Below are 27,774 nucleotides of genomic sequence, written 5' to 3'. Positions count from 1 at the left end.
ATCCAAGCCCCAAGGCCCCTATAGTCTTTCCAGAAGTGCTCTTTAGGGAATTTACTTGAGCCTGCCCCAAAATGGTAAGTCCCATTTTTTTAAAGGTAGATTTGCTGACACTGTCTGAGGAATGGGCCACAAATGCATCCTCGGACTGCCCCAACTTACTTCTGCAGACTGGGACGAGTTGTGTGTAGTGGAATAAGCGTGTTGAGGGTGCATGTAAGTAAAGTCTTTCTGAGTCTAATCTGGTTTCCACAGTAAGGGTTTCATAAAGGTGCGCCTGGCACCCTCGTGATATCAGGACTTCGGGTGATAAAGACATGAACAGGTAGCGAACGGTTAGCCTAGGCTCATTTTAACAGTGATACCTTAAAGGTAGAAGGCAGATGGTCATTGTCGAAGTGAAACTGTGGTCAGGGCACTAACCCAACTTTCCTGTTGCTGCCATGCAAATGGGGTAGCATTTTTATAGGGACAAGTAAGGAATGATGGGTAGTTTGGACACCTGCATAACCCTGAATTTAACGTCACAGAAAGCAAAGGAAAATGCACAATTTTAGATGAAGTCTGAGGTTTTCAGGGGATTGTGGGTAAGAAAATAATTTTGAGGATCCCAATTAGTTGCACAGCATTACAATCCCCCAGGTATCTAGGTTTCAGAAATGCTAGCACTGGTACGTGTTCCTCCGTGGCTGCAGAGCATGGGGAAAAATACCAGACCTACCCCCATTGACAAATCAGGTAACTAACTTTTTTTTTTTTTAACAGGAAATGTTCTTAACATTGTGCTTAGGGTTCAATTCAGATGCAGGCGATAGGTCTACTCACAAGTGAGGACCCATTTTTATTGGGAGACATGTGGGAACGCTGGGTGGTAGGAAATTTGTGGATCTCCTCATATTCTGGAACTTTTCACATGTGTGGTAATGGAATGTTTTCCTTGGGTGCCCGATAAGCTTGGGCCTAAAAGCCAGAGATACTTAAATTGCAAAAAGTAGTGTTGGCATTTGAGTGGAAAAATGTGATCTGTCCATGCTGCATTTCGGGCTTACTGAAGCAGACCATGTCCACCCACAAAAGTGAGATACTGTTTTTTATTGGGAGACATATGGGAATGCTGGAAAAAATGTGGATCCTCACAAATTCTGGAACTTTCATCTCAGAAATTTGAGGAAATGTGTTTTATCCACAGTTTGAGGTTCACAAGGATTTCTGGATAAGAAAACCTTGTGAACTCTATGCAAGTGACTCACACTGGACTCCCCTCGGTGTCTAGTTTTCAGAAGAGTCTAGGTATAGTAGGTTTCCCTGGGTGGCAGGTGAGCCACTGCTAAAAATCCACATCCAACCATATTGTGTTTAAAAAAAAAAAATCTTTTAAAAAGCATGGATATTATTGGGTGAAAAAGGATGTCTTCAGGTTGCGTTTTTAGGTGGCTTTGTGTCGTAGGCACTATTGCTCAGCCACACAAGTGGGGCATTGTTTTTATAAAGAGAAGTGTAAGAACACAGAATAGTAGAGTAGTTGCTATTACCAATTGGATTTCTCTGCATTTGTGCCTTCCAAAAGTTAGCCAGTGTGGAATAAAGAAGATGTTTTGCAAAATGCCTGCTAAATCATATGGTACTGTGGATACCCACAAATTCAGAAGTGTGCAAATAACTACTGTACCTGAACTCAGTATCTTGTGTGCTATTCAGAAATATATATGTTTCATTCCCTTCATACACATTTTTCATTCTTTATATTTTACCATCATCATCATGAAAAACTTTATTCGATTGATTTTAACAATCATAAAAGTCATTGTACATAAAAAGCAATGTTCGAAAGAAGAAAATACTAAAAAAATGCATGTAAATATAGATACAACCAGATAAAAGAGTAAAAGAAGTAAATAGAAGAAGTTAATAACAATTAGGTTAAAACAAGCGGGGTAATCTCAGATATAACACTTAAAAATCTCGCTCATTTACCTCAAGGTATGATCTGGCCTTAATCACTGAACACAAGAATAAGGCTAATCCATTGCAAACCATGATGGTTGGAAGAGAAAAAAAGGTGCAAACAAGCTGGGTGACATTGTTTAAGGTGCATTCATTTTAAAAGTGGTATCACATACATTTTCCTAAAAATAGAATAATATTTGCAAAAAAGGAGTGTACGCATTGTATTTTGATCAGAAACATTATCGCAAGGACATTTTTCCAATCGTGGAGACCAGTCATTAATCGAGGGAAAGCTAAAGAGGCGGTGAAAGGACTCTAGTCTCAAACGCGTAAGGACGAACCGATGTCTTGGGTTCATAACATTACATAAGTATGGTTCCATACCATTTGTTTGCTGTATCATATAGTTTCTCCTGACACTATGTTTATTTGCCTCCGCATCCCATCTCGATTCGGTCAGGTGGATGAGGCAAATATTTTTCAAATCTTTCCTGGAAATTGTTTTCAATTAATCTGGAGTAGAATACAGGATGGCCTAGTTTAGTAAGAAAGTTCTTTATGTAATTTAACCATGGGATTTTGAGCGAGTGAGTAAGTGCTAGGGCATCTCCTATGATAGCCCTATTCAGCCTCGCAGGGTCAGAGGTCCATACTTTATGCCAAAGTAAAATTGGTTGAACGCGAATAAGATCTGCAATGTATGTTACTCCCATTTCTGAGTGGCATACTAGTGTTGAGGTTGATTGCGGAACGCTTAGAACTGTTTTCAGAAAAGCGTTTTCAGTCAGCTGTAGGGTAGTGCAGTCCCGGTGACCCCAAAGTCCTGCCCCATACAGTGCTACTGAAACGCATTTCGTGTTGTAAAGAGTCATCATATCTTTAGGAGTTGCTCTTCCCACACTTTTAGAAAAAAGTTTATCGCCATAACGGTTTTTGTGAATAGCAGTTTTCTCGCTTTTATAGCTTGTACCCATGTACCTTTGTCGTCGAACACAATACCTAAGTACGGGAATGACCAGTTTCACGCCTTTTAGGTCAATATGACAATTCTTTATACGACTTCTGGAGTATGTCATTGAAAAGGTTTTAGTGTGATAAATTTTAAGACCCAAGGCATCCATACAATTGTCAAAGGTTGTTACTAGTCTTTGCAAAGCGATTGGGGTGCGGGCCATCAAGACAGCGTCATCCGCATACAGGAGCGCAGGGATCTTCCGAGGGCCTACTTGTGGGAGATCGCCACAGGCATCGGATAGAGTTCCCTCTAGGCTGTTGATGTATAGGGCAAACAATAGGGGAGCTAACACACAACCTTGGCGCACCCCTCGTTCAATGGGAAAAGGTAAGGTGCATTCCCCCTGGCGCCCATAGCGAACCTTAGCATTTGCCCCAGCGTACAGTTCCCTAATAAAGTGGACTATGGTAGTGTCAACCCCCATGTCCAGCAAGATAGGCCACAGTTTTGAGTGCACCACACAGTCAAATGCGGAGGTTAGATCGACAAATGCGAGGTATAGGGCTCCGGGCTTGGCCCTTGTATATTTACCAAGTATGATCTCTAGATTAAGAGCCTGTTCCGGTGTCCCTATACCAGCCCTGAACCCGTATTGTAGAACAGAGAGGGTGTGATTTTCCTCTGTCCAATCTTGCAATCTATTTATGATGATGCGTCCCGCAATCTTTGCAAGTGTGTCGAGCAATGAGATAGGACGATAACATGCGGGATTATGACATCTCCCTTTTTATGAATTGGAATGATTATAGACTCAGCCCAGGTCGGGATGAAAGTTGTTGAACAGCAGGCGCGTAGCACCTGCATCAATAGTGGACCCCAGAGGGGCACATTGGATTTGTAGATATCAACTGGAACTCCATCTGGGCCCGGGGCTTTTCCGCTTTTACTTGCATTGATAGCGTCAGTGACCTCATTTAAAGTAAATGGTGAAATAATGGAATGAGAGAGTCTAATTTAGGGAGATTTGTTTCCAATGCTAACTTTTCTGAGGAGTATATGGCAGAAAAGAAAGCAACCCACTCTTCTTCCGTGATGGCAATTTCAATTTTTGGTATTTCTCCATCACATAGGAGCGGGGAATTAACAATTTTCCAGAACTTAACATTATCATTCCGGAGGCTTGCGTCATGGAGGGATTGCCATGCCTCATTTTTTAAGTTCTGTTTTCTTTTCTTTATGGCATTTTTGTACTCCTTCCTCTTTAGACTTAATTGGCATTTATCCGGATTTTGTAGGTGTAAGTGACGTTTTAGATTCTTATGAGCTTGTGTGCATTCAGCATCAAACCAGCCTTTGTCCTCCTTCGATCTCGGTCTACTGAAACTTGCCTTAAGGTCTGTTTTATGCCAGCAGTAATTACAATAAAGGCCTCAATACAATCCCGTGGAGTTGTGTTATCTGCAAGGCAGGTATTACATTCTTTAAGATGATTAATCACTAGTCGTTTCATAAAATATCGGGTTCGATCTCTGACCACCGGATAGTATAACCATTTCTTACTCCCAATTCGATATTTTCTACTATCTCTTCCAGTTCCCTATGTATGGGAATATGTTGGGGAAATGTGAGGCCTACGATTTGAGGGTTATGGTCGCTAAATATAGTATCTTGAATGTTATAATCAAGTACTAAAGAAGGTTATTGGAAAGTAAAATAAAATCAATTGTCGTGTTGGCATGCCTGCCATTAAAGGTGGGTTTCAGTTGTGGTCTTCCATGGGTCAGACTATTGCACAGGATGAGGTCGAGGCTAGATAGAACTTCATTCAACAAATTGCCTGGATTATTGTGTATGAAGTGTAATGGATCATCATCGCCGTCAAGGGCATACGGGCAGTGGCCCTTGATCGATCGAGGACACAGATATATGTTAAAATCGCCTCCCCACACAATATAGGACAGTTTATTTGAGGAATCACAAGCTCGATTAATGTCATCCTGAAGGCGGTTAAGTACTGTTCGAAGGTCTTGAAGGGGTACGTTGTTATAAAAATTGAGAACCACCAATTGTGCAATATTTTTTAAATCACATGTAACCACTTGATAAAACGTATTAGATGTTAAAACAATGTCCTTGATTATATCACACTTATTAGATATAAAAGTACACAAGCCGCCCGTAGCCCTGCCCCGTGCAGAGGGAACGGCAGAAGTATGTAATGTCCTGTAGCCATTTATGTGAATCGGGTTCACAGACCAGGTCTCTTGAAGACACACCCAGGGAAAACGCTGGATATATTCGAACCAGACCTCATTCTCCACTTTAGATCGGAGGCCAGCCACATTCCAAAATAAAAATGGTTTCATTAGATTTTTTTAACCTGGCCCGCAGGGGGACTTGTCAATTACATGAGTTTTCCCTGGGGTGATATTGCTTTCTATGCGTTCAAATGGAATCAATGCACGGGTAAGGATTTTTTTGGGCAGGGCTCTTGAAGACAGTTCATCTTTGGCGGGATGTCTAGGGGAAGATTCCATGTCCAATCGTTCTTCTCCAGGGTCTACTGCCGAATTGTCAGCGCCCAAATAGACGAGGTCTGATGCTTCTATGGGGTGCTTAAGCCTACGGGGTTTCTTGTCAGAGGACAGTCAATCTGTGTCTTCCATGCTGAGCCCCCAGAATCTATTCACAGTGGAAATCGTGTATTGCGACTCAGGCCTGGTTCTTTGGTCCTCAGAACGAAGACCAGGACCGTCATGGCCTTTAATACTCGTATAAAAAAAAGCCCAAGGGAAGCAAGGCAACGCCATGATCGGTAATCTGATGTGGGCTTAAATTTCTTAAGATACCTTCGACCAACGTAGGCGTTTTGAATGAAAAAGAACTACACAATCGCCCCTAAATGTTTTGGGGTTTCTACCCACCCATTTCACCCTTCTAACCATCTTAATGTCTTCAAAAAGTTTATTTGTCAAACCAGGTTTCAGACGGGCTGCAATCCAATTTAGGGCCTTGTTCCTCAAAGCTGTCCATGATTGCCCCTGTGCTCCAGATAGAGTAGGAACATTGGCAAGAACTGCCACATATGGGGCAGCCGCAGGCGGGAGGTCAAATATGTCTCTCCCTGTTAAAAAAGGTGCCCTGGTAAACTTTGGGAATAGTTACGTGTTCCCCTACTTTTTGGCGCCATTTTAAGGGATGGGGCATTTCCAATTCTAACGGGTAAGGCACAAGGGTCGTCTTGTCTTTGGGTAATCTGAGGAGTAGGTGGTTGGATCTGATACGTTAGAGGGGAGCTAGCGTTAGAATCAATATCGCAAAGATGCCGTGTAGTAGAGACTAGTGGATTAGTTAGTTGTGGGTTCAATGTTTTAAGCAAATAATCAATTTTTCCCTCCAATTGAGTTAGGCGATCTATTACTTGATCAAAGCGTGAGCTAACTAATTTTTCTAAAGCAGTCGGCAGCTCTACAGCACTAGTTTTCCCTTTCATTGTGTGGGTTTTTTATTTATGAACAGGTTTTGCGCTTTGAGAGCGAGCTTGAGCGTTTTGGATGGGTACATTAATTTGGGCTTTCAGAGAGCCAGCTCTAGCATTAACAGGCAGTTCTTGTTCGGATAGTGTGTCCTTCCTTGCTAGTTGAGGTTTCTTCTTACGTTTTGGTGAGGGAGGGTGCTCATCTCCATCTGAAATAGAATCAATTACGTCTTGAATACAACCATTTGTGTTTTTAGTCTGGGTTCGTTTCAAAAGGCTTTGCCAAGTAATCAGGAGTTGTTGTTAATGTGGGGGGATTAAGGGGTACTAGTGGCCTATTCTGGGTGAGTATTTTTCCCTCAACATTAGTAATCTGTTTGTCGATTTCCCCCATAGCTCCCGAGATAAATTTCAAAATTGACGTATGGTTTTTTTGAAGTGAAATGTCGTTTGCACTAGATTGCTTCCTTTTTCCCATTGTTGCTAGCTGCCTTAGGCACAGGAGTTCTCTAGTGGTTGGCTGCGAAATAGGAGTTCTCTTAGGGGGTATGATAGCTAACAGTGAAGGAAAGGAGAAGTAAACTGATTTATCCCAGTGTTTTAAAAAAAAAATTTTAAGATAGCAAATATGTAGGGCACAAAAATATAGTCACAGGGATATAAGGAAGAAAAATGCAGTACCTGTTTGGAGACTTACACACCAAGTCCTGAGTTCGAGAAAGAGTTCTCAGAGGGGTGGCCTAGCCCAGCCTCTGCCAGCCGCTGACGGGAGCAGGACGGGCCCGCCCTTGGCCCGGGCGGGACGCGAGATATGATTTAAAGGGCTCCTGCCCTTGTTGGTAATGCCGCCGCCGCCTCCTCCGCCTCTGAATCGCGCTTCCCGCACGGCGGGATCGCGAGATATGATTTAAAGGGCTCCTGCCCTTGTTGGTAATGCCACCGCCTCTGAATCGCGCTTCCCGCGGGGCGGGAGCGCGAGATATGATTAAAGGGCTCCTGCCCTTGTTGGTAATGCCACCGCCTCCTCTGCCTCTGAATCGCGCTTTACCATATAAATTGATGTACAGTGGAAACACATTAAAAAAAATAACTGCATGGTGCACCTCAGTTATTGGCTCTGGGTATCATGTATGTTTGGAGAACCTGCAAATCCTATATATTTCTGTGACCAGAACGGTCTGCTGAAGTTAGTAGTGAATTACTTTTGTAAATCAGCCATTGTGATAGGGTAGGTTTCTTTGGCAAACCCTTGAGGGATCTACATAAATGACCCCCTGCTCAATTCAGAATTGTATCTACTTTTCCAAAATGTACAGCTTTCAGGGATCACCAATTGGGTTTGCACCTGTTTCCACTGCAAACAGCAGGTATGTTGAAATTTAAAAAAAAAAAAAATCTGAAAAATTGAAAAACTGTGGTAAGATTATTTTTTTTATATATACAACTGTGTTTGTCCTGAAAGCTGGGAGGATGGTGGTCTAGCACAGTAAACCTTTAATTGGTGCCTTTATTAGAAGGGAAATATGCTTTCTTGTGCAACAATTTTCTCATATTACCGCCCCCCCCCCAAAAAAAATGTAAATTAAAAAACAAACACACATACAAAATTTAGATATCTCGGCTATGTTCTCGGTCCTCTCTGGCGGAATCCTCAAACATTGGGTATCTCTAAAATGGCCAGTAAGTTGGGGGAAAAAAAACATCATTTTGCCATGGATACCTTATGTAGAAAAAATGTATTATGGTGTAAGCGCAAGGTACCCCAAACGGCAAAAAAGAGCTCATCACAGAGTGAAAAAGCCTCAGCAGCTAAGAATTAAAGGGGCTGAATGTCCTGCTAAAGCAAAGGGAAAAATTAGCCACGCAGATGTTTTCAAGTATCTACCAACTTTCACTGGTGTCTCAATGTACGAGACTTTTCAGAAACAGAACCTTTTTCCTATGGTTTCAACCAGAGAAATAAAACAAAGATTCTCACTTTTTCCTCATCGGGATCAGCAGGGATATGAAGAATGTTCCTAACCAGCAGCAGGATCCTCTCGATCAGAAGGTTGTCTTCCTCTTCCCTCTGCTCCCAGTCCTGGAAAACAAAAAAAGACACCACAGAAAGACTAACGAATCAGAAGAGAACATGGTCATTGTTCATCTGAGAATGTGACGCTGTTTTAGAAAGGACGGGGTTGTCTACAAGTGAATGGGTGACCATCATGTCCATGTTTAGCCTGGTGGAGCTACCTCCATCCTAGACTCCTGCAGCAACTAAGTATTGCCAATTCAAGTTGGTAAAAAAAATATATATATTGGAACACAGGTTTCAATGGCTCTACAAGTGTCAGTAAGCACTAAACGTTCAGGTTTCAATCACAAATCTGTTACGGGCACTGGAAGAGAATAAAGAATTTACATGTGTGAAACTCTACTCATGGCAATAGCTAGCAAAAGATGGATGCCAGAGAACAACTGCCAAGGCACCACATAAATCTCAAATTATTTTTGGGTGGTCTGGCCCACGCAGAACAGTCTCCACGCTTAACCAACAACTTTATTTGCTTTTGGATTCAGAAAATATTTTTTGCCACTTGACGAACCACTAAGTATAGAGTCACTGATTTATATACAAGTTGTACAACATCACCATAGGTGTGAAATATCTGACCTACGTGACACAGAAAATCATGCAGTGACTGAACATCAGCATTAAATAATACTGGGAGAGCCACCACTAGCACTTAGGACTTCTGTAAATTATCAATGAGGCACTTTGGTTCTGAAGGAGCAACTGCAGCTGGGATCTAGGGAGGTCATGGGGAAGACAGCAGTGGTAAGAAGGTGTGAGGAGTGACGTGAATACTAACCAACTGCAGGAGGTCATAAAGCCTTTCACTCAAAACTCCAAACAGCTTCTCATTGGCGAAAGCCTAGGATACAAATTATAAAGTAGTTAGTCAAATGAATATTCAGATAAAATGATCACTGCGTTGTGGTGGAATCTAAGCTGTGATGACTGAGTAAGAGGAGGGGGACAAACCAGAATACTAGAAAATAAGCAATGGACACCAACGATCCACGGTCCCTGTTGCTTTTGAAATTCAAGTCTTCATAATGATCCATTTGCCCCAAAAAATGCAGTGATGAAAGAAGAGTAGAGTAGGCGAGCTTTCACAAGGAACACAACAATTTGGGGGGGGTAAAGTTGTTCAAACCACATGAAGTCAGTAGAAACAGAGAATGAAACAAATCGAAACCTAAGACGCAGAAGCGTTTACAGGAGATGAGCTTGTATTTTTTATAAGGCAACTGCATCTGTATTGTATATTTCTAAAACTGTTTTTACGGGAATAGGGCTTATTAGCGATAGTCCTGACACGCTAATTAAAACTCCAGAATTTAAGTGCATTTATAAACACGCTAAAATAAATTCTAATTTGAAGAAATTTGCACAACACTAAAGTTTGTGCTAGGCAAATGACGCTATCCAATTCCTCTAAAGAACCTAAAAAAACAACATGGAGGGAAGACCAGCATCTTTTAAGGAAGAAAGAACATCCAATGAAGGTCGAGACTAGTAAACCCCACCGAGCAAGATCTCACATCAAACTTACTTCAGGCAGCAAATCAGTGAAATTACTACTGAATCACTTTAAAGTGGGTTTCATTTTTATCGGTTCATTCTTTCTTGGGAAGCACATTTTAGGAATCGTGGCAGTTCTGAACTACTGAGACTAGTACTTGTGTGCCCAATTTGCTGTGTCTGCGTCTATCGGAATGGGCACCATGACCAGAAGATACCTTAGGTTCTGCCACACGTCTTGCCAAATTCTACTAACAAGCTTGAACGATACATGCAACATTTAATCAAAATACACGATAAAACAAAATGTCTATTAAAAAAACAGAAGAGTGTAATCCCTTTAAAACATTTTAAATAGAAATTTGAGAAAATTGGGGCACTGTAAAAGGGTTTAGCCACTTTTTTAGTACTGTTTTTTTTTTTTTTTAACAATGAAATAAGGGGCACTGCCTGCCTTCTTGAATAAACACAGATGAAGCGTGTCAGGCCACATCACCAGAAATGACAGATCGCAAACTCGGCAAAAATAAATTAACCACTTACCTCTTTGTACCCTTGCAGGTAGGACACAACCTGCAAAAAATGATGACGGAAAGTAGGATCTTCAGGAACTTTACCAAAGCACAGTAGAGCTGGCTGCGTTAGGTTCACCATCAACCTGAACATAAGTAGATCGTACATTGTTGAGCAAGCCTTAATAAAGTGGGGTCTTTACATTTATATGTAGTAGTATGTGGAGTAAATCTGCCTGAAAGGAAGGTGGCAGATCCCTCCCTGGCAAGGCTTATCACCCACAAGACCACCCACACCCTGGGTGTACATGCCCCATCACAAACACTCTAGCCAAAACCCTTCCTTCGTGTAGTAACCACTAGCTCCCACTGATACCAACAGTTCCAGTCTATCCCAAATCTGGAATCCTTGGAGTCCATGGGAACACAAGTCCTGGTCACCCCCTTTGCCCCTAGATCCATGAACCTCTGGTTCCGGCCCTTCCTCTGCCCCACGCCAGGTTTGAAACCCACTTCTCGACCTCCAGAGCCCTCTCCGGCAGAAGTAAACTCACCGAATGGTGGCCTCGAAGAGCGCCTTGTCCTGGTGGTGCTGAACGACCAGGGGCACCAGGTCGTTCTGCAGGATCTGAGCGGCACCAAGCTGCTGGCGAATGTCCCGCGCATCATCCTCGTGGCGCAGGTAACGGATGAGATCTTTCACGCTCTCTGCAGAGAAAGAGAGCAATGAGTGCTCTGGAAGTGAACGAACACTGAGCTATGCGAGATCCAACTCCCTTGGACACCCATAAAGGGATTACCCCCTCCTTCCAAGCAGTGTCTGGGAGCTCCTTCCCCACAGCAATTCCATCCATGGCCTCCTTTAACAATTATGACCTGCCGACACGTCACGGCCACGCAACAATTTACTGCTTGGCTGAGACAGCTCCGTGAAGCTTTCTCAAAGATGTTACTTTAGAAATAAGGATTAGCCCCCTCAGCCCAAAACAAATAAAGTACCTAAACAATCTGGCTCCTTGTGGTAGGTATCTCCTTCCAGATACCCGAGGGCGCTGCACGTTGCTAAGAGTTCACAATTCATCATGTACAAGTCCATAAATCACAACACGGCAGGAGTGAAGAATGGGGATAAGACAGCCTGTAACAACAACACACAAAAATAAACAGAAACATTACTAAAATCACAGTGGGACCTCCGAATATTTTTTAAGTCATCCTGGTAAAACGAACATGCAAATATTTTCCACCAACTGAACCACTTACAGCTGCATGCAGTTATATAACCCTCTGCCTAAACGCTTCCCCTTGCCCGTCACTCTCCAGCGCTCAATATGCAACTCGCCTGTTAATCGACGGCAAAGCCCATCTTCACTTCTGCTTTATACACACCAGCAGTCTATATACCCCAGAGGGGTAAAAGAAAAGCCCAGAGGTCAACACCCTCATACTGGTACTCATCCTGCCGGATTTATCCACATGCTGTAAAAAATCAACATCGAGTTTTGAGGCGTGTCACAGGGAATTCGTGTGATTTAGAGAACAGACTTAATAGATCAGAGGAATCGGAGAATGTGACAGCAAAGCGTGTAGAAGAGAGGTGGTGGGAAGCTACGACTCGGATGTGGAAAGGACAGGGAGGAGAATACATACTTGTCCTGGGCACGAACAGACATCCATGGAACACATGTTTTATTTATATACGCCAGACAGAAAGCAGGCAAACAAATTGTCTAACATCTCAAATGTATACTGTAGTTTAAAAAAAAGGTGTTTCGTTCAAGATTAGTATCAATGCCGAAGAACTGTATTGACAACATATGGAAATTAAATGAGGAACTCAGGGACGAGGCACGCATTTATAAACATCATTTTTTCTTCTATTGTAGGGAATGTGCAAAAACAAGTTTGAGAAGGCTCTTGACCTACAGGTACCAGAAACCCTCAAAAATGCCAAACTAACCGGGATGCAACAGAAAGATCACAACTTGTACTTAACTTCTCATCGTACAAGGAGGGCGTTCAGTCTATCTGCGACCAGCCCTGACTAGATCTGAACAGCAACAGCGCTCAAAACACGAATCTTGATCATTTCGTGCAAATAATGCTTACAGCCATGGTGCACATATCACACAATACTTCCTGGATCGGTGTGAGAGGTTGGGAATCCAGAAGCCGTCAGAGAGCTTGTAAAAGTTGAGTTTAAGTCTTTTTCTCACCTCACCTACCACTGTCTAAGGCCCACCAACATTGTGGGGTTCAAACATACCCCTCCAAAAAAATCGCCCAAAGGCCATTAGGTTTTGCAGAGTAAGCTATGCAAACAAAAACTGTGATAGCACAGATGCCTCAAGGGATGTTCAGTTTTGTCCAAATTCTATATACCCAAACTCTACTTTCTAAATTGAGACTGGAATAGAAAATTAAATCCAGCCCACTGCAGAGACATCAGCAGGGCACTAAGTAGATATTTTAGCATTAAACTACTGGCGACAAAAGTATTTACAATTTCAGATAAAACAATGTAGATTTTAACTGTTCTTATCTCATAAATATTAACCACTACAGTGGACTAAAATCTTCCCTATTTGACACAGAATTATCATCATGATATATTAATCTGGCAAATTCTTCCTTACATGTCATAAGGTCCCCACCACCCAAAAACGCATTTCCTCATCAGCTTAGGCCATGCAAGTCATTTATTTGCACTAGTTGATGGACTCATTTTATTACTGGGCAACAATGGGAATGACATGTAAAACATTTCTCGTGTTTTGATAGTATGCTTTTAGTCGATTTATTCATGCAGCTTGCAAAGTGCCACTCAAATGCTATCACAAAGCCATCAAAACTGCCCAATCTGTTTATTATGCACAAAGAAGTGATAACGCAAAAAATACTCTACGATAAAAAATAAAAATAAAAAACGTAAAACTGTCATATCTTTCCCTAACCCAAAAGCCTGCAAATCGGAAATTCCAGTCTTGGCCGAACTCTGTGACAAAAGGTCTGCTTTTTTTTGGGGAAATGAGACTTTGAAGATTCAGGCTTGAAATCTGCACCCAACAGCTATTCAAGCGATTCTGCCACAGATTGACTTTTCTATCTCTACGCTTGGTGTTCCTTAAATAAGTTTGTGGCCATCTCTGTAGAGCAAATCTATCAGTCATTATTTCAATGAAAGTTCAGCACTCCTAGTGATCTACGGCCATCGGCCATTCTTGCAAGACATCAGAGGCTATAACTCCCATCTTGCACCAGCTCTTCAATTACTCAGCAGTAGTCCCTAGGCTTTGGAAAAGGGCCGAAGGGGTTTCTTTATTAAAGAAACCAATAGCTAAATCTCAGTTATGTCTGTCAGGCCAATATCTCTGTTGCCATCCGCTTCGAAAATGCTGGAAAGATTGTAAACTCAGTTGTCTGATTGCTCAGAAGTCAATGAACGTCTGCATCATACCCAGTCAGGATGCTCGCAGTCATAGTACAGCAATCGCTCTTTTAGAAGTAACTGAGGTTACAAAGATCGATCAGGATGAAAGCAAGAATGCTCTAGAAAGATCCAGCAAGATCAAGGAGGCGATCAGTACTCCCTCATATCCTATCCTCGTACAGGGTTGGGCTGCGATAGGTGTAGACGGGACAGCCTGGAGCCGGATCAAGTCAGGGAAGAGAACAAACGAGCTGGCTTGCTCTCTATTCTTCGGCAAGTAAACAGTACGCTCATGGGATGCCGCAGGGTTCTTCCCTGAACCCCACATTATTTTAACATCCATCAGGCCTCTTTAGCCTGCCTTATTGAATCATATGGTTTCAAAACATTTTCATACGCTGACGATATTCAACCACAACTCTCTTTGGACCGTACTGCTACAACAGTGTTATCGGCGTTTAAAACATGTCTTGCAGAAATAATGCAATGAATGCAGAAGAGTAATCAACAATGGAACTCAGAGAAAATGGAGATCCTTCTCTTTGGCCGAGTAAGAGTTTTTTTTTTTTAATGCTTTAATTGGTATTTCATAGAAGTATACAACATATATTCTTCAAAATGTATCGGTCATGTATATAAGGTAATTTCGTCAGCTCTATAATTGCTGAAATCGAATGCTACGATGAGAATTCAGAGCAGTAGTGTACAGGTAATCACTTTCGCATGGCAGTGTGGTCATAGCCGCATAGAGTTCGGTGTCTATGGTGCAGTCTCACGTGCCAAACTAGTATATGCCATTGTTAATATTTAACAACAAGCACGTGGTCCGTGAGGATAACATGAACAGTTCCCTGGTGGCTAGGGAAGAAGAGTATCAGCACTTCCCTGTTGAAATGTTGGGACAGTAGTTTGATTATTGGGCTTTTTAAAAAAGTTTTGTTAAAGGATGTTTGAGTATGGGGGCACCAATATCATTATGGAAGCCGCTCCGAGGTAATATATGTGTGTGTGTGTGTGTGTGTGTGTGTGTGTGTGAGATGTACGGATCTCACAGGCAGCCTCTATCGTTTATTTCAGTTTCTGCACCTCATGAACCACGGCTAGGACATAGTAAAACTTGATAACAAAACTAGTTACCCACTGTTGTGATGTGATATAAAGGTCTACCAGCCAGACTGACAGACCTCCCCGAGAGCCTGTCAGTGCAGCGCTGCTTGCCTGCTTCAACCAAAGGAGAACACAAAGCTACCGGGGGGAGTGGGAGAAAGACAGGGAAAGTGCTAGGGGTTGGTCAAGGATGGCAGGTACGTTTTTATTTTTTAACCTTAGGGACAGGGATAAACAACAGAGGCCATGTTATGAATGGCTCCCACATTACTCCTCTGCCACTGTATAGCAGTTGAAAGCAGGGGCAGATTTTTTTGGGGAGGGGGTGGTCGGTTGTAATACATAACATCAAAGATGGGTAAAAATTGAATTACAGGGATGTTTTTCATCTTTGCTCTCGTTGTCTGACATCACCCAGAAGCCCTAAGTGAAAAATATAACCGTAATTCAGTTTCGATCTATATTCTATATCTGATATATATGGCTCCCATAGAGAGCTGCAATTATTTATTTCGGTTTTCAAAAATTGTAAGTGAACGCCATGACAAAGTAACAGTTGATATCAAAACTTGCTCCTCACTGTTGGTATGCCATGAAGGCCTTCCAGGCCAGGCTGACAGGCTCCCCGAAAGCCTGTCAGCGCAGCGGTGCTGGTCTGCTCTGAATGAAAGCACAGCTGCAGCAGAGGGAAGGGAGGCGAGGAAGGTGGTGGAAGTTTGTCAAGCATCGCAGGTGCACTTCTTGGAGTTCTTACCTTTTGGACAGGGATACGTAACACAGGCCATGTTATATGAGAACGAGGGTTCTCGCATTACTCATCTGACCCTGTGTAGCAGCTGAAAGCAGGGACAGGTGATTTTGGAGGTCACACATTACTTATAACTACAGACAGGTAAAAAGTTAATTACGAGGATGTTTACAGGGCAGCGCACCATTAGGATGTAGCTTGTTAATCATGCCAGGGGCTGTATAAAGCTGTGTGTGATTGGCAGTGGCAGCTGGTGAAACCTGCGAGTTGTGGGGCAGAAAGAACCAACATGATTTTCACCTGGCCACCAAATTCTTCTGAGGAGTGTTTGTTGGTTTCAATTCAAACTTGACTAGCACATTCGAGAAGCATCAATGATGAGAGGAATGGCTGCAGCTGTTCACCTGATAAAAACTGTTCAGTATATGGTTATGAGCTGATAATACTAGTTCTTAGATAGAGGGCAGGTGAATGTCTGTGAAAGAGTTATAGCTGGGGTAGGGATTTACACAACATCCTCGGACGCAGTAGGACTGTCACCAATCACTCACCCCAAGCTACTACTGAAGCCACCACAACCTAAAAAACAATCCAGACGCTTTAATCCACAGCACCTTTCAAACCCTCAGCCCACGCAACCACTTAAGAAGTAAAAAAATCCTCTGCATGTGAACCACCATGTTTACATTATCCGTAGTGCTTGGGGGAGATGGCTTCTTAAGTAGTCACACCACATCCACTAATTATGAAAAGGGCACGTGAAAATTGGAAATCGTTCAGTTTCTGACCATTTGTTCCTGAGACTCAATCTCTCATCACAGCTACTGCTGCAATAACCTTACTTTTAATCTCAGGCTTGGCACTAGAAAAGTTACTTCTGCTCTCTGGTCCATAATAACTGGATTCACATGTATATTAAGATGGAATCGGCGGTTTAATAAATTGCCAGAATCTGGATTTAAGCACAAAATCAAAGGTACTGGGGAAGCACTACATGCAATGGTACCTAAGATCAAAGTTTGCAGTTTACATTTCTTTGTTACTGCGAGGTAAGGTGTGACTAGTATTGTATTTGATCCATTTGGGTCAGAATAGTCTATCCTGTAAATCAAGTTCAAAAGAATTTTATGTTCTATTTCAGTTTACTTTCATAGCAAGAGCTATGAATGGCCAGCACAAATCTGGTACCAGATATGATCACAATTATATATAAAGTGGGGATTGATTTGGTCAATAATATCTACAAGCAGGAGATTAATTTCAACTGTACCCCATACCCTAGGATGCAGGTTGAGGATACAGTAACTCACTTTCCACAGTTAGATCAAACTTGACTGGCCGCAGAGTTATCAAACTCCAATAAAATGTTTTCGAGTTAAGGAAAAAGGAAGCACTTGAATAAAAAGCGAAGACGTCGGTATATACTCCTCTAGTGTGTTCAACCAAGGTGTTTGTAACTGAGGAGTTCTTTAAAGTCCTTCTGGATATACTCATAGCTCAGTACTCTAACTACTGTGGAAGAGAAGTACTGGGTGAAAAAGGACCTTATATCTAAACTTCTCGTGGAAATGACCTCAAAATATTGACAGCTCTGCTGTTCCCTCTCTGACCTTCCACAGTATTTGCACAAAACTAGATTTCACCCAACTGCATTGTCACTTAATTAATGTGCACAGCACTTCCCGATCTTGCACTTAACTTTCTCTGCAGACCAATGTGCTCGTTTTCCCAATATGCAGGATGCATAAGCTTATTATTAATCTGAAAAAAAGGCTAGATGGGCTACTCCAAATCAATGACTACTGAACAATAAACTAGAAATTGTGAAGGATTCATTGTATTTGGGATCAAATGTATTAAATAATCTATCATGGAGGTACTGTATCACAAACCAGTAAGACAGATTCAGTTGTCCATTTATTTCAAAACTCTTGGAATCTAGTAGTAATTCCTATTTAAAGGTGAATGTATTAAAAAAAAAAAAACTAAATTGCACATTATGGTTTGGCAGCACAAAAGAGTTACGATTAGGAAGGATGAAACCCAAGGGGTTTGCAGAAGTTGTTTGTTGGCTCTTTAATTTAAGTACATCACATTAAGTGATACTGAAAAAGTTAACGGGGGTTGTTAGGCTGCTCGGGGGAAAGGGACGAACACACTGCTTGGCATAACAGTGCCTGTGTGTCCAAATGTAATATGGTAGATGCAGTTCAAGATCAAAGTCAGTTTAAATTAATCACAAACACATTTTGCTATTTGTTGGTTCAACCAATGAATAATATGGACAGTGTTTCCCGATTCATGTCCATCATCGGCAGACAGTAACAAGTTGGCTTGCCAAGCACCCCAAAACAAGTTGACTGATCAGTGCCATCTACCACTAAATACCCGTTTATAGATATTCAGCACGGGCTGTGCCAACAACGGGTGGTAAACACAACTAATCGTGTGAATACAATTTACTGAGAACTGCAGCTAGGAGAGTGCCCTCGATGGAGTAATGCAGGCAGTGTGCCCCTCTTCCGTTTCTGCGAATATGGAAAGAGATGCGTGAGGATCATAACACTTAAGTAGAATATATATACGTTTCTTACAGCTGCTAGGTGTTTCCAAGTTTGACATGCAAAGAGGGAACAAGTTGAAGCACCTGCTTAAAAACACTGACATGAGGGTCAACACAAAATTAAGATTAAAAACGGTCTTTCAATTACTATTTTGGACAGCCAAAGGCTTATGCAATTTTATTTTTGTGCAAAACCTAAGTCCGAAATGAAAAGATGCAATCTTGAATTTTAAGGTGGGAGGGATCCAAACTGGTGATAACATCTGGGTACATACTGCGCAGGTTATGGCGCAAAAGAAGTGTGGTTTTGTAATTTTCAAACACAGATTTACTGTACCACATGAATTCGATTTTCGAACTAGTGTTTATTAAGTGTATTTTACAACAATCAAGGAAGCTGCAACTGTGATCTATTTTCCCCAAAAAACTAAATGTTTAGTCGAGATTGTTCAGATTTTTTGTTTTAATACTTTGATATAAACATGTGATAACGTTGATGGTATTTCTCTTTGGCATTATCAAGAAAGAAAAAAAAAAAAAAACAATAAAGAAACAAATTTAGAAAGCAGCACAAAACAAATTTATGTAATGCAATAAAAAGTTTAATCATGACTATAATTATTTATACCTCAATTGAAACTGCTGTCCTATCATCTTCTACAACAAAATTTTGATCGGGAAGATTATTTGCCTCTGTTTTAGGGGTAAGTGTCTCCTTAAAATGTGTGGTAGGATTTCCTGGGATGAGTAATACAAACGGTATGTGTGCCCTTAACAGAGAAAGATATACTATCGACTTTGCGTGCCTTCCGAGCTTGAAATAATCCTAACATGCATGCCAGCAAGGTGTTGAAACTCTAGCAAGCCAAGCAGCTAAAGGGAACCTGTAATGTGGCTTTGGGCACATTCTCAAGAAGTCAGGCATAGAGGAGGGTAAAGGGTCTCCTTGTGCTCATGCCATACAGAGAGCAAAATAAGCAAAAGGCAAAAAAGGTTAAGGATTTGATGGGATGATTTGGGGTGGCGGGTCAGTTGGCACCTGCATGCCCAGCATCACCACTCCAGTGGGGGTTCGCCTGCACTGGTCAATTTCCCCAGGATTCTTTGAGCAGGCTGGGGAATTAAAACAGGCAATACAGCAGCAGCGAGATAGGTGAGCACATATATTTACAAGAACCTAGGTGGAATATCCAAAAACAAGAGATTGGCAGCTCATACCTTTAAACACCCAGGAAACCCTTCATAAGGATTCAGAGCTATGATCAAGATGAAAGTCTGCAATGAGCCCACTATCGATCAGTAACTACATTTAAAAGCTCAAAATTCCAAACAGTGAAGTTGAGACAAAAATAAATTGTAACTTTTCGGAAGGCACAGATGTTGCTAGGCATGGAAGGAATGTTGAGATTCCAGCAAGCAATAAAGACCAAGGCACCCAACCAGAGAGCTTCTGCAGAGGAAAGGCTAAGTTGTAGTGGGACAAAGGAAGTCCATGCCATTCTATGTCGACAGCACTGACCTGCCAGCTGTAATTTAGTGATTACCTTTCTGTCTCCGGTCATTAACTTCATCACAGTCATCCTAATAATCCCCAACGTCGGTCATTCATTTAGAAACAAATAATGGCCAAAGGCACCCAATGTTGCCAGATTACTAGCTTTAATTTACACTAGCGTGGGCAAGACAACTCCCATGCGGGCAGCTAATACACCTCAAGGGTACAGAAAGTTTGCTACCAGAAGGATCACAACTGTTAGAGGGTGTGTGGGGGGGGGGGGGGCAGGTTCCTTACCAGGGCTTATGGGGGAAAGGCATAGGTCCGCCCCGTCACAGGGATCACTAGAGATATCAAAGGGAAGAACCAGGCATGCAGTTGGGAAGTGCATTAGACAAGAGGACCCTCAAACACAGAGGGGAACTTCAAGGGACAAAAACAGAAAATGAGCAGGATAGGGCAGCTGGCACTAACAGATGATAGCATTTACTCCTTACAAGACTGTAGTTGGGCACTAGACAGCTCTTGACTGTTAAGAAGAAATAATGCCTCTTTAAATTGTGGGTTCTGGCTTTTTGCAAGGGTGGAAGATTTAAGAATACATGGTGACAGGTAAGGCTTATGGCAGGCAAATTAAGCGCTTCCCTACTTACCCATTTTAAAACCTCAAACATAACTTGGTGTACTTGTCCCTTAACATACATTCTGCATCTAGCTAAATACTCATCACCTTTTGACTAACCAACCAATAAACAACCAGAGTTTCTCTAAAAAAAAACTAGATTCTCAGTAAGAAAATAATACCACAGATGCAGTTAACTAGGGCATAAACAAGTATGAAAGCCTCAGAGAGTTGACAAACACATGCTCAGAGTTTGCAAATAACAGCTTTGTGACAAACACATGTCCAAGCCATCACAAATAACCACTCGGGACTTTTGATGCCAAAGTCTTTAAAGGACATCACAAGCATGGTATCTGAACACCACAAAGGAAGAGACTCCCTAAAGATATCAAAATAATCCCTAAAGACAAAATTACCACAACAGTAAACACAGTAAGTGAAGACTTAAGTGCGTAGCAGCAGCACCCTCTTCTTGCACTCACAAGAGACTGGTTATGACACATCTCTATCCAAACAAATCTACACAGTTTCCAGCAGCAAAGCAATCTGTTGAAACGAACTTCAGGCAAGATCCAGCATCACAAAAGAGGTTTACATAACCAGTCCACCTGGTGGGAAGTCATTATAAACTATCCTACTTTCTGCGCTCTCATACGCACGCTGTGGAGTGTAACATCTGAAATGGCTATTCTATGAGTTATTAATTAGGGTGCCATATTTCGACTAGTTTTGTTTGACTGTGTCATCATTTATACCCCAAGGTCAAAACATCTTTGGCTGAGGGGGAAACTGCCTGGCAAGCTGAAATAATTGTTTCTTCTTCTGATCATTTAGAATCTGTCACCCTGCCAATACTTATTGATCCCAGTGCGGTGGGCCCAATCTCTTCCCCTGCTTATGCGCGATACCCATCAACCTGTGTCCCATACTTTGTCTCCTGGAGACCTATCCACTGCCCTGAGGGATATCTGAGTTATGGTATGTTCTTCCTATTTTCTGGTCTTCTCCAACTTCTTTACTTTCTCTTCATCTTAGCCATCTGTTCTTGATAACACACCTCTTGACTCACCACATACAGTGGACTCCACCTCACACCACACATTCAATAATTACCTCCCACCCAGATGACTGATCAACACACCCTGTTGCTCAAGGTTGTTTTTTTACCTCAACACTAAAGGCCTCAACCAGTGAGTGACATGAAGGAAGTTCACCGACTACTGCCACTCTTAAGGGCGACCAGGTTTTCCTCCAGGAAGCCAGAATTGACTACAAAGAAGCACTCTCCATGCGATCAGGTTGGGTCTCCGACCTAGCCTGCTCCGCAGTGTTCTCTAAGAATAATGGTGTGATCACCTCGATCTCTCAGAATTCTGGACTCTCAATTATAAAGTCTGAACAAGGAGCACCTCTTGAGACACTGTAGCAGTTGGTGCACTATACTGCCATGAGTCACCAAGGCTGTCCACCCTCATAAGGCACCTCACTCAGAGACAAGGCTGCAGGGAGAATTGTCCACAATTTTCAGGGCAACATCCTTGGTGTAGTAACCCTTTCAGAAACTTAACTGAGAAGTAAGTGTCTAGAAGGTTGCTAGCCAGGATGCGAAATTAAATCTGAAAGACTACGCCGTTTTCCATCACCTTCCCTAAGAAGGGAAGGGATAGGATGAAAAGTTGTTCATATCATTTGGATCTGATATAGATATAGATTTTATTTTTTTCAAACAGAGGCAAGAATGAACCCGAATTTAAAAATTCAGGGAAAGGAGTTTACGAAGGCAGTCCAGATGGGACTATGATGTCTGGCAAAGTTTTCCACTAATAGCGCTAGGTATAGTGTTAGAAAGATGATTAACAAGGTTGCCCTTGGAAAGTGTCCAGAAGCACTGTCTGTGCGGCCAGGGCTACTGTGCTTTCCATGTTAGCCTGACAGTTACTTTTTCTTCAAGGAATTTTTCAAAGTCTTCACACAAGGATTCTCGAACCATGGAAGTGGCATTAGGTGTAGGGTTTTCTGACTTCCTCAAATAGGAGTCTAGGTCTGTACTTGGAAGGGTCCAGGTGGAACCTGATGTGAGTAGACTTGGCTCTGAAAATAAAGTCTTTGTAATTCCTCACCTTACCTATCACTTTTGTCAAGTTTGAGGGACAGGGAACATGTTGCCAGTCTTTAACGTGTATTTGCTATCATCCTAGGGGAGGTTTGACAATCAAGGGTGAGATAATTTAGGTCTGCTCAATTTACTTTTTAGAGGTGTAAATTCTTCAGTCGGGCTTCCATGCAGTTGTTATCATTAGTAGTGGTGCTGGTGTCCAGCAGAGGACCTGTTACAGAAAGATTCAAGTAGGCTTTAGTTGCAAAGGTGCTGATATCGATGTTTTTAGTATGAAGGATACTGATCTTATTTTTAGGTTGCCAAGAAATTTTGAGAACGGTGGAAGCTACTGTGAAGGGGGTTTGGAGACGGTACGCCCAGTATAATAATATTAGGTCATCGGCTGTCAAGAGAGAATGCTTGGAAATTATCAATGCATTAGTTGATAAAGGTGTTAATATTACATGGGGTAGGGGTGGAAGCAGGCACAGTGAAGAGTGATAAATAACATTCAACTTGGGGCTTCATGAGCAGATCTCAAGAGACTGACGCTGGAAGTAATAGTAGAGAAAAGCAGTGGGAGGCGTGGAACTTAGCCTGTTTTTATCAATCATAGCTACTCCCAATCCCAGGTCTGTCTTCAAGGTCACAATACGGTCACAGAGGATAGAATTGGGGTGGGAAAAGGTGGTTGAAAATACTATTTGAGGAAGCATTAAGAGAGGTTTCCATGAGAATCACAATATCAAGGCTGAGATTCATGCTCTTATATGCCATGATGAGGGAGTGTTTGATTGAAGATCGGCAGGCGTGAAGCAGGCACCTTAGCGTAGTGACCTAGGTCTTGGAGACAGTACTTCAGGGAGATGTTTTTCACAGCTTTTAATGAGCTAGTCATTTCCAAAGTAGAAACTGTTCATTAGGGTCTGGAGATACAGCTGCTTCTGGAAATACTTATTCCCCAAGAACTACTCTTCAGGGAGGGGTGGGGAGGGGGGGGTGAAGTTCAGGTTAAAAGCAACTCTTTTAGCTCAAAAGTGAGCAAGAAAGCCGAGACAGGACGTTCATTTTCTCCATAAGATGGACTAATGATGACAGAAGAGCTGGTGGAGGAGGTATAAATGAATCCGCAGAAGGGAGGGCTTGGCCTCTAATTAGGGGTTGGGGGAATACAGTAGAGTCTGACATCTTGTGAAGAGAGATAAGCACTATATAAATGTATATACAATACAATGTGGTATATTGGATGATCATGAAAGACATTTGGAGGACCGTGACGGGTGCAGTGGAAGGCTGGGCAAAGTGGTAGGAGTGAGGTGTTTGGATTTAAAGCTGGAAAGCAGGGAGTGGCTAAAAAGGGTGTGGGAATTCCCTTGAAAGTAAGCTGAGGCAACGTAAGGAGAAGGGCAGACCAGGTCAGCAGGTGTGGAGACGACAGGGGCCAAGTGAACAGAAGTGAGAGGGGAATGAAGAAGAGAAGCTATAGGGAAGAAAGAGGGCGACAGAAGAAGACTGGATGCCGTGATACAAATATAAAAGGGAGTGGGGGTAGTCACAGGCACAAGGGACATTAGCAAAATAAGAGGGGGAGAAGTGAAAGGGCAGAGGAAAGGCGAGAAGGTGGCTAGCGGGAAGTGGTGGAGAAAAGCTGAAGGCGTATGGGGAATGTAGCATTCAAGCTCAGAGGAATGTGAATTGTGTTGAAGTAGGTAGCATTCGGGGGAAAGGCAAAGGGGTAGCGTTGTGAGGCATAGCATTGTGATGCACCATCTAAGGTGGGGTGGCACTAAAGATGGGAGGGGCAGCAGTGAAGGGGATTGATGGTGGAGGGGCGCACAACAGGGTGGAGGGTGAGCAGAAACAGGGCTGGGAGTAAGAAAAAAAGAGCAGTGCCAGGTTACCATGATTAGACTGAAACATGATTGTTATGAATGATGACGGCGAGGTCGTCATTGAAGTGGGCATGGGGTATGCAATTAAGCTTCAGCCAAAGAGGATGTAAGATACTGAAGAGATGGTCAACGTCATCTAGGAGTTGTTAACCCAAAGGTCAGGACTGGTGGCAATAGCTTTCAATACATCAGTCAGTACCCGTCATCCGGGACCCTGGGGAATTTCTGCACAGGAATCTGTACCTGCAACTAGACGGACGGACCGGAGAACTCTTCCACTCTTGTTGATGGGTAAAGCTGCCTTATACAAATGATATTCCTCCCGTGCCACCTAGGCATTCTCCAAAATACACCATAAAGGGTCCCCCGTACTTCTATCAGAAGGCTCACCATGAGGTACAGCTGCTGTTGTGAGATAGGGGCAGCTCTTGCATCGCGCTTTTCAAACTGCAGAGAGGGGTATGACAGGGGAGTGGAGGTCCCTGATATACTCAAATACTATTGGGTCAATCAACTGGTGGCAATTAGGGTGTTTAGTGACCGAACCAGCCAGCCTACCGGTTTGACAGAGGCCATGGGCTGCAAAGGTTATCCGGAAGTTCTCTACAAGTGGAAGCAAGAGCGTGACCTACCAACTCACACTCAGACGGTGGTGAGGGCGTGGCAAAGGGCTACTAAATACATGGGATGGGAAGGTAAGCTGTCTGACCAAAGCCCGCTCTGGGACTGTGACATCTTAGGGAGGTTGGAAGGCTGGAAGGTTTTTTGCGATGGGTCTTGATTGGCATAAAACGCCGCAATGACATTTGAAGGGGACAATCATTGGTGGCTCTGAAGTTCTGCAACAAGAATATAAGCTGGCAGACACCACACATTTTAAAAACCTACAGCTGGTGCACACCCTTAGACACATTCAGGAGGGGAACAGCTGCCTGAGATGGTGCTACTGAAGGATCTCCTCCCTTTAGATCCACTAGCAGACAAGGCCATTTCCGTACTATACAGGAAAAGAACCGAAGACGGCTCAGAGAGGCAGGGAAAGAGAAATCAGGACGTTTGAAGATGAGGATTGGGTGGAGGCGATACAAAGCCCAAGAGAGGTGGCGATACAAGCACGCTTCAGGCTAATACAATTGAGGATCCTGTATAGAACATACTACTCTAGAGTATTTCTCTGCAAGGTAGGAGAGGGGACTCAGGGCTATGTCTGAGGGGCCGTGGGTGGGCGGGTACCTTTTTCCACATCCTCTGGGACTGCCTGGAAAAACAACTCTACTGGGCAGGGGCCATACAAATAATGGGCCAGGTGCTCGAACCGGTGGTTACTCTAGACGCAAAATGTCTCCTTTTAAATGTCACAGGTGAGGTGACATGGCCTAGGTACCAAAAAATATGGCTGGCTGATGCAGCAGGGGTGGCCAAAGGCAACATAGCATGCAGTTGGGCATGGCTACAACTGCCGCAGCTCCCCTCCGCCATCCACTGACTGCAATCTATGAAAGATGGGGTTGCCCTAGGAAATAGAAAAAAAAAAAAAAAAAAAAAAGAGTGTGAGGCAATTGGTGGAGTTACAGAGGCTACTGAAATCGTGCAGATGGGTGTGGGGGGGTTTTGTAGTTTGCAATCCTGTGTGCTGCAAGATTGGGAATTGCGACCTCTGAAAGCTGAGAAGGCTCCGCCCATACAAACTGTCAATATCATGTACATGATGTTGTCTGCTCTGCTTAAAGTGTACTATGATAGATTGATTTGACTACTGCACTCACTGAATGATAAGCAAAGTTTAATATAAAGACTTACCAAAAAAAAAAAAAGAACATTGGGAGCAAGAAGGAGATCAGTTGTGAGTCTCCTTCCTAGCATAATAAAACTGGTATTATTAAAAAAAATAAAAAAATAAAAAAAAAGTTACCAGGAATTTTCTCAGAAGCTTAGGTTTAAAATGTTTCTTAACACATTTTGGTAGGTTCAGAAAGCAGGTGATCTTAAAGGAATGTATTGACGCTTTAGAGAGAGAGAAGAGCAATCAGAGTCGGCCATCTCAAGATTTTGGGGTAAGAATAATGAGAAAGACCATCCTCAGTGGGCTGAAAGCAGCGACTTGCTTTAAGAAGCCTTAGGAAGAACAGCAGGAGACAGTTACCAGCAGCTTTCCTTCTGCATAAGGAGCACAGTGGAAAGGTTTTTCCTTGGCTCGTCTCAGAATGCAGTGCTGTAACTAGTATAGGCTGACATAGTTCCCTTAAGACTGACAGCAGCATTTGCAGAGTATCTGGATCACTGGTTGGCTGCCAATCGCACTTTGGGCTAGAGGCAGCTTCTTGATGGTCTAATGAACATTCTAGTCCCAGCGAGGTTGTTACAACAGGGCTGTGCTTTACTGGATGTACACTGCCCACAGCATCATTAGAATGTCCATTCCCAACAACTACTAGGCTTTGACTGCAAACAGAGCTGTGCCATTGTCAGGCTGTAGGTATCAGCTGGGCTCTGCCCCAATCTGAGACTTATTAACTTGAGATGAATGGAAGACCTTAGAAGGTTAATCTGAAAGAATAATAACGTTTTAGTCAAGTTTGTGTAAATTACTTAAAAATAATACTGCCATTATAGTGTCTAATCTAACAAAAACTATAATACAATGATAGAACCACTCAAACAGACATGCTTTATTTGCAAACATGGAGCACAGTTATATCAATAAAAATCAGGAAGTTTCAAGTACAGGCCTGCTTCGCTAAGCCCATCTCCTACTGATAGTACACAAGCAGAAAATCTGTCATTTTAGGGTTGGGAAAGGTGCGTTCCAACAGCACCTCCCTGTTTTCCTCCCCCATATCAAACATTTTACCATGTAAGTAATATCTTTCTCTGACGTTTTGGGAAAATGGTGTTGTTTGCGAATATAACGGTCTTTTTTGGAAGCAAATTAACTTGTATTCGGAGTTGAAAATGCTATTGGAATTGTGTATGATTACCACCAATTGCTGAATTAGCTGATGTTCTCGATAGTCCCAAATACCATCCTCTGAAAATCAGCAGACAGCACAAATTTCACCATCCATTAACACAAGACAACATTTATGGTCAGAAAATTACAGAAATCCTAATTCCGTGACGGAGAATCTGTGGTTTCTAACCACAAATTCCACTGCTCTCCCTCGTGTGCTGCTTCCCCTCTTAAATACTCAAACCCCCACTTTTTATGCTGGTTCCTTTTACTCCCAGGTTATCCACTGCTTCCCTACATTTCTCGAGGTTTGTTTAGCTTTATTTTTAATATCCACATCACGTGCTCCTCCTTTGGTCACCCCGCCCATTCTAACCCCCCCCCCCCCCCCCCAAAAAAAAAGTAC

The 27,774-nt window shown here is 42.6% G+C and overlaps 1 protein-coding gene across 9 annotated transcripts in view; it reads right to left on the bottom strand.

The window, feature by feature from the left end:
• Positions 1–27,774, bottom strand: part of TIMELESS (timeless circadian regulator) — a 361,230-nt gene that overhangs the window by 297,574 nt on the left and 35,882 nt on the right. For 8 of the 9 annotated variants that reach the window (XM_069230703.1, XM_069230700.1, XM_069230699.1 and 5 more), the window contains exons 2-6: positions 11,460–11,598; positions 11,015–11,168; positions 10,492–10,606; positions 9,233–9,295; positions 8,356–8,457 (exon numbers count right to left, since the gene is read on the bottom strand). In XM_069230703.1, the coding sequence (XP_069086804.1) occupies positions 8,356–8,457; positions 9,233–9,295; positions 10,492–10,606; positions 11,015–11,168; positions 11,460–11,556 (531 nt within the window). In that variant the 5' untranslated portion in view covers positions 11,557–11,598. Of the gene's footprint in view, positions 1–8,355; positions 8,458–9,232; positions 9,296–10,491; positions 10,607–11,014; positions 11,169–11,459; positions 11,599–11,802; positions 11,899–27,774 lie in introns of those variants that run through there. The other variant, XM_069230698.1, reaches the window with a different exon arrangement.

The sequence above is a fragment of the Pleurodeles waltl genome, chromosome 4_2, assembly GCF_031143425.1.
Source record: "Pleurodeles waltl isolate 20211129_DDA chromosome 4_2, aPleWal1.hap1.20221129, whole genome shotgun sequence".
NCBI lineage: Eukaryota > Metazoa > Chordata > Amphibia > Caudata > Salamandridae > Pleurodeles > Pleurodeles waltl.
The sequence above is the reverse complement of the archived record's forward strand: the minus strand, read 5'-3'. Positions and strand labels throughout refer to the sequence as shown.